General features: G+C 36.2%; 1 protein-coding gene across 6 annotated transcripts in view; it reads left to right on the plus strand.

Annotated features, from left to right (window-relative positions):
• tiam1b (TIAM Rac1 associated GEF 1b) overlaps window positions 1-10920 on the plus strand; it is a 92632-nt gene extending 81712 nt beyond the window's left edge. For all 6 annotated transcript variants that reach the window (XM_051863324.1, XM_051863329.1, XM_051863325.1 and 3 more), the window contains 11 exons: window positions 2464-2532; window positions 3789-3914; window positions 4143-4251; window positions 4635-4814; window positions 5189-5307; window positions 5896-6004; window positions 7453-7511; window positions 7743-7848; window positions 7957-8044; window positions 8804-8976; window positions 9376-10920. In XM_051863324.1, the coding sequence (XP_051719284.1) occupies window positions 2464-2532; window positions 3789-3914; window positions 4143-4251; window positions 4635-4814; window positions 5189-5307; window positions 5896-6004; window positions 7453-7511; window positions 7743-7848; window positions 7957-8044; window positions 8804-8976; window positions 9376-9902 (1665 nt within the window). In that variant the 3' untranslated portion in view covers window positions 9903-10920. The remainder of the gene's footprint in view (window positions 1-2463; window positions 2533-3788; window positions 3915-4142; window positions 4252-4634; window positions 4815-5188; window positions 5308-5895; window positions 6005-7452; window positions 7512-7742; window positions 7849-7956; window positions 8045-8803; window positions 8977-9375) is intronic.
• The last annotated feature ends 920 nt before the right edge of the window (window positions 10921-11840 follow it).

Here is an 11840-nt window from a genome sequence, read left to right on the forward strand (position 1 = left end):
GTGAAAAAAGGATATGAAAGTGAGTGACGTGAAGGCCAAGTATGGTAATAAATACTCAGAATTTGTCCTCTGCATTTAACCCATCCAGTTAGTGCACACACATTGAGAAGTGAACACACACACAGTGCAGACCGTGCACACACACACTCGGAGCGGTGGGCAGCCATTTGCAATTAATCCAGACCCCCAAGTGTTAGTTGCAATTGGCCATTCGGTGCCTTGCACCTCAGTTGTGGGTATCGAGGGTGGAAGAGAGCGCTGTTCATTTACTCCCCCACCTACATTTTCCTGCCGGAATTGAGAATCAAACCCGTAACCTTTGGGTTATAAGTCTGACTCTCTAACCATTATGCCAAGACTTTATAGTTAAAATATGGTGCTTAGAGTGTTATTCTATGAGTTAGCTGTTCCTGTATTGTGTTTTTAAGACGGCAGGAATGCTGTATGGATCAGCATTTAAGACTGGAAATACCCATTGTATATTGGACTTTTTGGCAAATATCTGTGCGCAGAGATGATTTACATACTGCATACTGTAAAAGTAGTAGTATGGTAGTATGCCATTCAGAGCACACCCATCTTTCTCTGTGGCAGATACAGACAGTGATTCTCACTCTATAGTTCATATTTGCTTGCTGTGTCAAGCTTAACGACAGAGACATGACAGTATTTTCCCGTCTGCCTGAGATTAGATGAGATCCTGTCCTTCGTTGGGAATGTTTGCGTTGTGTTCGGATTTGTCTGCCTGTTTGAGAAGAGAACTAAATCAACAGTCTGAATAAAGCACTCCAGCAGAAATTAAACCTGATATGAGTGTGTATGTGTGTGTGTGTGTGTGTATATATATATATATATATATATATATATACATACATATATTTAAAGGTATTTATGTATTTAGCACTCAAGCAGAAATTAAACCTGATATGAGTGTGTAAATATATTTATCGCCGCCTCTTGTTTACGTGCACGTTCCGCACGTCAGTTTGAATGAACAAATGATGGCATCAATGGGAATTGAAAAGTAAGTAAACGGATCACCCAGTTAGATATTACCGCTTTATGTCACGTCAAAATCAAACTTGAAATGGACTGAAAACATGTTGACTGCTGGGTTTTTTAGTGCAATCAGAAATTAAAAGTGAAATTAAAAGTACATCTTCGTGTCTGTGACAGACGGTGTTTACGGAGCATGACTGATGATCCAAAATAGCAAATAGCAAAGTTGACTATTAAAAAGAAAAACATCAATACACAAATAAAATATATTGTTTAAATTGTTATCGCCTTTAGTTATTATTTTGGAATGAATGTAGAAATGCTTAAAACACAAACTTGATGAGATTGACTTGGTTTTGATAAATAGAACATTTATTACAATACATTTTTAATGTAAAATTACAAAATAGAATTGTATTTGGTTTCTTTTTTTTCTTTTTAGATGTAAAGTAATGTTCATTTAACAAGGAAGATGTGTCAACGCTAAGAGTAATGCACATGAATTTACATTTGATTAATAAAAAATTAAAAAATGTGCCTCCTCATTTCAGAACACCACTGCACGCCACTGATATATATATATTTAAAGGTATTTACTGTATGTATTTATGACTTTTAATTGTGATTTTTTTTTTTTTTTTTTTTTTTTACCAAACAGCCACTACCTACCACGATTTTTAAATATTTATTGCATGTAAAATGTTGTTCACTTTCTATTTTAACAATGAAGCCTGACATTAAATACATTTTGTATATGGATCAATATAACAATGCATCCTCATAAACATTAACTTGAACTACATGTATTTTTTACTAAAACACTTAAAATGACTCTTGAGTTCTTTGCTGAGATGATTCTCCGAATCAGTGTTTTGAACCAATTCTTTTAAATGGAAAGGTTGAGGCCCATACTCACCAAGAATGATAACTATTAAAGATAACTGTAGCGATAACTATATTATTGTCCACAGTGGATGATATCATTGTGTTTATTATAAGCACGCTCTGCAGTGTTGTCATCTGTCGCTTTAAATGCTCGAGCTCTTTAAAGGAGGATGGATTCTGAGTGGATGTCAATGTTTTTATCGTTCATCAGCTGGAAAAAAGTGATTCCAACAATATTGTTTCTCTGTGCTGTTATCATTGTAGTTGTGGTGTCGACTCTGCTATTCTTTTATAATTAGAACGATTTTTTAATCGTTATCATTATAGTTATTGTCCTTAGTGTGAACGGGCCTTTATTGCTGAAATTTGCCCTTTTGCGCTGTCAATAGACATTGTATTTTTCAGCTCATCCCCTCAAACAACCTGCCAAAATAAGTTCCTATAGGGAAATATGTCAATCTCTCTCAGGGATATTAACAAATTGTACAGCCATGAAACTGGTCAAATATTTGGTAGAATATATTGTTAATTTTCCATATTTGTTCATAGGCTGTTCTTTAATATGTTTGTCTCTTTCAGGATCTGAACTGTTTGATCGGGCGATATCTAACCCCACTGCAGAAGGAGTCTTTCCTCACTCAAGATGAGGTGAGTCAAAGCGCCTCTGATGGTTTCATATTATTATCAGCTGGCGAGCTGGAACACACCTCCAGAACACAGAATGATATTTCATAATCATCCTGATGGAGAGGAGCGTGTAGGAGGACATAGAGACGGAGACAAACACACACTAGAAAGGAGAGGTAGAGAAGGGAGTGGGAGGGAGACACAAAAAGAGGAAAACTTACATCAGACTGAAGAGAGGAAGTTCTCAATGTTCCGTCCTTTAATGCCCTACATATGAGAGCAGAACTCATTATGCATCATTGCTGACTCAAAAGAGATGTAGTTTGACTGATTTGAGTCTCTTAAAGGCTGATACAAATACCAGTATATGTTGTGTGTGTGTGTGTGTGTGTGTGTGTGTGTGTGTGTATGTGTGTGTATATATATATATATATATATATATAATACTTATTTTATGTAATAAATATATTTTTATGTACACACTTTAAACAATTTATTAACATCAAATGAGATTAAAAATAAAATTATTGATATGAACACTTATTTTACACAATTTTTACTTATATGATATTTAATTAATATTAAATATGTATATATTTGTTCTGTCTATCATAACTTTGTTTATATAAAGAATTTTATATATTATATATTTTTTATATTTTTATTTATTTGTAAATATATCAGGGTTATTATGGTTAACTAAAACTAAATCCACAAAAACATTTTTTCTTACTTGAAATAAAATAAACCTAAAAATCAAATAAACTGTATTTAAAAATAATAATAATCATTTTATTTCAGCCAGTTGCCAAGGAAACTTTTCTCATTTTCATTTAGTTTTACTTGATGTGCTAAAATAAAACTAAAAGTGAAATAAAAAATTAATAAAAACTATATAGACGTATAAAAATTATAAAAACATTACAAAAAACAAAATGACCAAAACTTTAATAAAAATTCAAGTGAAAATGGAAAATATAAAAATAAAAACTCTAATTTATATATATATATATAACTTTTTTTTTTTCTTCTCACAATTATTACAAATATTTGAAAATTTGATAAGTAATAACAGACCATTATATATAATGGTTGGCAACTGGCTGAAATAAAATTCAGTTTTTATTTTATTTCAAGTAACAAAACTTGTTTTTATGGATTTAGTTTTAGTTAACTATAATAATTATATATAATAAAAGTAGTCCATATGACATAAGTATTTGTTTTAGATATTACATTTGACCACATACACTGTTTCCTGCATGTGTATCTAATAGCTGGACGTGCTGTTCGGAAACCTCCCGGAGATGCTGGAATTCCAGGTGGAATTTTTGAAGACTCTGGAAGACGGAACCCGACTGGTGCCGGACCTGGAGAAACTGGAGCGAGTGGAAGAGTTCAAGGTTTGTGACTGTGGTTTCATTTCTGGTCTGTAGATTTTATTGTCATTATTACTATTATTATGGTACCTTGTTTTTTGGGCATATACATTGTGCGTGTGTGATAATAATACCATGTTTTTTGGACATGTACTATGGTAGTATATCACTCAAAGCTATTCATAACCAGATTTATCCAACACAAACCATGATACCTGAAGTATTTCTCTCAAAATCCCTCTCGTCTTACAGAAAATCCTCTTTTCTCTGGGTGGCTCATTCCTGTATTATGCCGACCGCTTCAAGATCTACAGCGCTTTCTGTGCCAGCCACACTAAAGTGCCCAAAGTGCTGGTCAAAGGTACGTAAATCTCAGCTCAAACATGACCTTGCTCCCTGTGAATTTTGGGATTTTCACAGAGCCCTGCGGCAGGGGGTCTGTAAATCTCATGTAAGCGGCTCTGGGGTGTCAGTCGTATAATTGTGCCGCTGTGTGTGGGTGTCTGTGAGGTTGGTCTGGATCTTCTCGCTGTCTATTTTTACTATTTAACATCGATTCTGCAAATTTGTGATGTTACATAACAGTGTTTTCCAGTTAGTTGAAGAACTTAATGTGCTTGAAAACATTGTGTACTTGTGAAAAACATAACAAATGCCACCAGTCTTTAAATCTCTCTATCACTATCAAAACACACAATCCTGTGACAGCATAATCACAACTTGCTGTGTTTGTGTCCTCTCCAGCAAAGACAGATGCGGCCTTCAAGGCATTTCTGGACGAGCGCAACCCCAAACAGCAGCATTCGTCCACGCTGGAGTCATACCTGATCAAACCCATCCAGAGAGTGCTGAAATACCCTCTGCTGCTGAGAGAACTGCACTCGCTCACCGACCCTGACAGCGAGGAGCACTACCATCTGAACGGTGAGAGAGTCTGGGTTCATACCAGCCTGTGTGCATCATAAAGCTTTATGCCATATTGAATCAAAAGTTTAGGGTCTGTAAAAATGTTTAGTGTCTTTGAAAGGAGTCTCATATGCTCACCAAGGCTTCATTTATTTGCTAAAAATACAGTAAAAACAGTAATATTATGAAATATTATTACAATTACATTTTAATTATTAAAATGAAATTTATTCCTGTGATCAAAGCTGAATTTTCACATGATCCTTCAGAAATAATTCCAATATCTGTTTTAAAACCATTAATCTGAACTGTTATGTTCTCAGAAACTTTCTGAATTCATAATTGGCACATATATAATTGATATATAATTTCTTTTTTCTGCTGTTGTACAGTTGCAATGAAAGCCATGAACACCGTAGCCAGTCACATCAACGAGATGCAGAAGATCCACGAGGAGTTTGGAGCCGTGTTTGACCTCCTCATCTCTGAACAGACTGGAGAAAAGAAAGAGGTTTGTGAACTTTACCTCAGTTCATTCCAGTCGACTAATTTCATTGGACAAGCAGCCGTCACTGTTTGCTTCACTCAACAGGTCCAATTTCATTTCAGTATTTGTCGTCAATATTAACTGTGGTCTTTTGGGGCTGTTAAATGAAATAACTCTCCAAATAATTTTGTGTCTAAATGTGAATTTCCCAGTATTGACTTCATTGTTTATGCAACTATTATCTAAAAACAATATCAAAATAATGTTTTATTCTCATGGTGTCAGTTCGCTCTTTATTTTTGGTTGCATTTAAGTATAACTTGGATCTCAGTCCAAGAAGTTTTTAACCACATTTCATGCTCTGCTGCTGATAAAAAGTTAAAACAGTCGATCGGATCAGATTTCCTTCTTCATTCCTCTATTTACTGACATCTGCCTGCATTTAAATCTTATCAGCTTATTATGTGAATACAGTGATACTTTAGTTGCATAATATGGCTGTAGCTCTGAATGATGCAGCCAGGGACAGACGTGATCCCTTCTGGATTGCAGATTGCGAGCTCTGTGTGTGTGTTGTGCGAGCTCTAACGGAGAAGTCTGCTATGATTACAGGTTGCCGACTTGTCTATGGGAGATTTACTCCTCCACACCAGCGTGACATGGATCAACCCGTCCTCCTCGCTAGGGAAGTGCAAGAAAGAGCCACAGCTGGCCACATTCGGTACGTTCTGTCCCCCCACAACCTCAACTCATGGATGGATGGATGGATAGAATGACGGTTGGTTGGTTGGTTGGTTGGATGGATGGATGGATGGAATGACAGTTGGATGGATGGATAGAATGACAGTTGGATAGTTAGTTTGTAAGTTAGGTGGATGGATGGATGGATGGATGGATGGATGGATAGAACAACGGTTGGTTGGTTGGTTGGTTGGATGGATGGATGACAGAATGTTAGTTTGTTTTTTGGATGGATGGATGGATAGATGAATGGAACGACAGTTGGAGAGTTGGATGGATGGATGAAACGACAGTTAGATAGTTGGATGGATAGATGAATGATGGATGGATGGATGGATGGATGGAATGACAGTTGGATGGTTGGTTGGTTTGTTGGATGGATGGATGGATGGATGGATGGATAGAATGACAGTTGGATGGATGGATAGAATGACAGTTGGATAGTTTGTAAGTTAGATGGATGGATGGATGGATAGAACAACGGTTGGTTGGTTGGTTGGATGGATGGATGGATGGATGATAGAATGTTAGTTTGTTTGATGGATGGATGGATGGATGGAACGACAGTTGGATGGATGGATAGAATGACAGTTGGATAGTTAGTTTGTAAGTTAGGTGGATGGATGGATGGATGGATGGATGGATGGATAGAACAACGGTTGGATGGTTGGTTGGTTGGTTGGTTGGTTGGATGGATGGATGATAGAATGTTAGTTTGTTTTTTGGATGGATGGATGGATGGATGGATAGATGAATGGAACGACAGTTGAAGAGTTGGATGGATGGATGAAACGACAGTTAGATGGATGGATGGATGGATGGATGGAACAACAGTTGAATAGTTGGTTGGTTTGTTGGATGGATGGATGGATGGATGGATGGATAGAATGACAGTTGGATGGATGGATAGAATGACAGTTGGATAGTTTGTAAGTTAGATGGATGGATGGATGGATGGATGGATGGATAGAACAACGGTTGGTTGGTTGGATGGATGGATGGATGGATGGATGATAGAATGTTAGTTTGTTTGATGGATGGATGGATGGATGGATGGAACGACAGTTGGATGGATGGATAGAATGACAGTTGGATAGTTTGGATAGTTTGTAAGACGAATGGATAGAACAACGGTTGGTTGGTTGGTTGGATGGATGGATGATAGAATGTTTGTTTGATGGATGGATGGAACGACAGTTGGATAGTTGGATGGATGGATGATAGAATGACAGTTACTGTAGTTGTTTGTTGGATAGATGGATGGATGGTTGGTTGGATAGAATGACAGTTGGATAGTTTGTTAGTTGGATGGATGGATGGATGGATGGATGGAATGACATTTGAATAGTTAGTTGGATAGACAGACAGACAGACAGATGTGAAGTTCTGAAGTGAACTGGAGTATAATGTTGTATCTTTCTTCTCCAGTGTTCAAAACCGCTGTTGTGTTCATCTGTAAAGATTACTCCAAACAGAAGAAGAAAATGGTGAGTGTTGTGATGTTCAGTATCAGAGCAGTTGAATCTTTTGACTGCCAAACACTCCCCTCTCTCTCTCTCTCTCTCTCTTTCTATCCTCCACCCTTTTTTCATGGGCTTAAAGAAGTATTCTTCAGTTAACTGGGTGTTGTATCCATGCTCTTGTTTGCAGTATCGTACAGTGTTCACACCCTCAAAATAATAACACATTATTCACACGCGTCTGTGTCTCTTTCTCAGGGTGGTTCTCACAGAGCATCGGTCTCAGGTGAGGAGAAAGATCCGTTCCGTTTCCGTCACATGATCCCCACTGATGCGCTTCAGGTGCGCACACTGTCCAATACAGGTAAGCTCACCCATGACACACAAAACCAATCAATGCATGAGGATGTCGGACCCAAACGAAACCCTAATGGGATAAACGGGGACCTGATCATAGTATGTGTGGTTGCAGATGGAGAGAGCGCAGCCGTCTGTGAGATTATCCATGTGAAGTCTGAATCAGAGGGAAGACCAGAGAGAGTGTTTCAGCTCTGCTGCAGGTCAGTGTCTCCTGCACTAAAACAAAAAGAAAATTATTTTTTATTTTATATATATATATATATATATATATAACATTTATTTATATTATAAAATATATTACAATTAGTGTAACAATATATTTAATATATATTTTTACATTATATATATTTTTTATATATTTTAAAAATACATTTTAATATTAATATTAAATATATTTTTACATTAATTGTAATATATTTTATAATATAAATAAATGGTATTATATTATTTTATTTAAAAAATATATAAAAATATATGATATAAAATATATATTAACATTTATTTATATTATAAAATATATTACAATTAAAGTAAAATATATTTTATATATTAACATTTATTTAAAAAAAAATATATAAATATATAAAAATATATATATAATAATATAATATATAAATATATATTAAAATAAGTTTTAATATATTAAATATATTTTTACATTAATTGTAATATATATTAAATATATAAATAATATATATATATATATATATATATATATATATTAAAATAAATACATTTATTTAAAGTTAGAGGGAGGCTTGCCTTAGCATACATTACTAATTAGAAAACTGTCACCATCTGGCGAATGTACATATATGTCAAACTGAAATGTGCTGTTATTGTTATGTAAACTACAAATATAAACCATATTTATCTGACCCATTTATTAGAGGGTATCTGACCCATTTATTTTGAACATATGTCAATGTGTAAATGTGTGTCTCAAATGGTGTCCGCAGCTCTCCCGAGAGTAAGAAAGACTTCTTGAAGATGGTTCACTCCATCCTGAGAGATAAACAGCGCCGTCAGCTGTTGAAGACGGAAAGCCTTCCTCTCAGTCAGCAGTACGTTCCCTTCGGAGGAAAACGCCTGTGCGCTCTTAAAGGAGCCCGACCGGCCATGAACAGAGCAGGTACAAACACAGCTGATGCTAAAGACTGACTTCAAGCCAAGATCCTGGTCTTATTGTTTTCAAAGCTGACAATAATCAGAAATTTTTCTTGATCATCAAATCAACATATTAGAATGATTTCTGAAGAATCATGTGACACTGAAGACTGGAGTAATGATGCTGAAAATTCAGCTTTGATCACAGGAATAAATTACATTTTAACATATATTACAATAGTTTAATGATTATTTTAAATTGTAAAAAAATATTTTTTTGTATTTTTTATCAAATAAATTAGAGACTTCTTTTTCATGTCCAAATATTTGGAAGCAGAGTTTAACTCATGAACAAAATTTACAATAAAACTGTCAGATATCTGTGCAAACATTTAGTGATGCTCAGGGTTTTGTATCTTCTCAGTTTCTGCTCCGACTCGCACTCTGGGCCGAAGGAAACTAGTTCGGAACCGTTTCACCATCGACACGGACATCGTTTTCGACACCGAGCCCGACAGCGACTCGCCCGACTCCCAGCCTGCTCAGCAGCAGGGCGTCATCCCGGCGGGCGACACCGACCGCTGGGTGGAGGAGCAGTTTGACCTTCAGCGCTACGAGGAGCAGGAACAGGACGTGAAGGAAACGGACATCCTGAGCGACGACGACGACTTCTGTCCATCCGCCCTAAGCCCGTCTACCGAGCCGGACGCGGAGGGACCGCTTTCCGCCCTCTCGCTGGAGGGAGACACAGCTGAGGAGGAAGAAGAGGAGGAGGAGGAAATTGAGAGCAAGAAGGACTACAAATCCCAGCATGCCAAGCTGTCTCATTTAGGGAAGCAGTGCGCCATGTCAGTGGCCAGTGTGGATGAGCAGGCGCTGCCCGATGAGGTCATCTGGGTGCGACGGGACAGCAGCACAGAGAACGAGACACAAGACGAAACCCAGAGCTGAAACGCATCAGGAGACAGACTCGATGAAAGCTCAGCTGATGCATGACCACGGTTTCTCCACACTAATATTCCTGAATTCCTGTCGAAACAGCTGTAAGATATGATGCTTATCCACCATAGACACTTGAACACACTAGATGAGCTCTACATGTGCGCTGTGGCCAATCAGAACCGCGGGAAACGTGGTGGTACAATCAATAGAATTAGAATTGCACATTCGCCATTGGCAGCCGCAAACGTTTGACCGCCAAACATTTTCATTGTTTATTTCCAAAATAAGGGCTGTGATTTATTTATTATGTCCTTTAGATGTAAGACAGCCGATAAAATATGATGCAGTTTTGTTTGTTCGACATTCTCATATTTGTACAGAGCTGTAAACACCATTTTTTTTCTTTAGAATTGTATATATTTGTGTTTATTTCTTTTCAATTTATGCGAAATGTACATACTGTGCACTATTCTGACCTGAAAAATACATGTGAGTTGAATATTCATTGAGTAATTGTGTTGAATATTGATTGATCTCAGGTCAAAATAATGCTGAACAGATTTTTTTATGATTCCTTTTTTTTTTACAGCTCATTCTAGGTCACTATGTCCTGTTTTACTTGAATTTTGTTGATAAATGCAATATGATTTTTAGCTGATGGACTGTTCTGTTCTTGTTTATATGGTTTGTTGTAGTTCAGCCCTGCTTTACTGACACATTAACACACATTATAGAAGACGATCCGAGCCTTTACACAGACAAAATGTGTACAGTGTAATTTATTTTCTAATTTACCTTTTCATTTATTTTATGTTTTAACAAGTTTAAACAAGCAACTTTTGGTTGGTGTTTTAAAATTCCAAAATTTGCTGAATGCAATCAAGAAAAGCCACTGGAAAATATTTTAGATGATAATGGATTCTAATTGAAAACATTCCCATTGAGCTATAGAGACTGCATTTTTATTTTGTACATAGAGCTGTGGATTGATATTATATCAAATAAACTGGTTTCGTACATATCCAAAGCCGATCCCTGTGATTCATGGATGCTTGTTCATGTCCAGTATGTCTTTACACATTTCCTCCAGTGTTAATAAGAAGTGCTCGTGTTTTGATCTGCATGTGTGATCTTGCCCTGTATGCATTAAAGTTAGATGTACGGCACCGCTTGGCATTGATGACAGATGGAAGTGCCAGGATCGCTCCGGGCTGAATGTTTGAGCGGAAGCTGGAGTCATGAGTGAAATATAAGAGGAGTGAAGCAATTCATCTCTCAGCGCTCAGATGTATGTGAGATATACGAGCTGATAGAGTTCCTCTCCTCAGGCCAGAGTGACATCATCAGACCACACACACACACATCAGCAGTGACAGCAGACTGCACATCATTTATAGAAATTAATTCATGAATAATTACTATACCAAGTAATCTGAAGAAAAAGTTTTTCTGCTTTTTCAGATCAGAGTCAACTAAATAAAGAAGGTAGATTTTAACCTCCTGAACAGGGCGAGTTGTCACTCATTTTTTTTGCGGTTGTGCATGTTTAATTTTTATAATATTCAATAATTATCTTTTCTAAACAATTAACATTTTTGTATACATTTTAGCTATTTCATGAACTGTTTTGAGTCTCATAATTGTTATATATACAGCTGAAAATGTATTATTTATATTAAGTTATATATTTATAAATGAATATAATTATGTATAATTTACATAGAGAGATGTATAACATTTATTTATTGATATATATATATTTTTTCAACCATTAGATAAAAATAGCAATCTGCCTCCCAGTGGTCGAAGGTGGTACCATGTAAGTGCACATTAAAGGGTTTGTTCACCCAAAAATGAAAATAATGTAATTACTCACCCTCATGCCGTTCCACACCCGTAAGACCTTCGTTAATCTTCGGAACACAAATTAAGATATTTTTGTTGAAA

The sequence above is a fragment of the Ctenopharyngodon idella genome, chromosome 15 (genome assembly GCF_019924925.1).
Source record: "Ctenopharyngodon idella isolate HZGC_01 chromosome 15, HZGC01, whole genome shotgun sequence".
Taxonomy (NCBI): domain Eukaryota; kingdom Metazoa; phylum Chordata; class Actinopteri; order Cypriniformes; family Xenocyprididae; genus Ctenopharyngodon; species Ctenopharyngodon idella.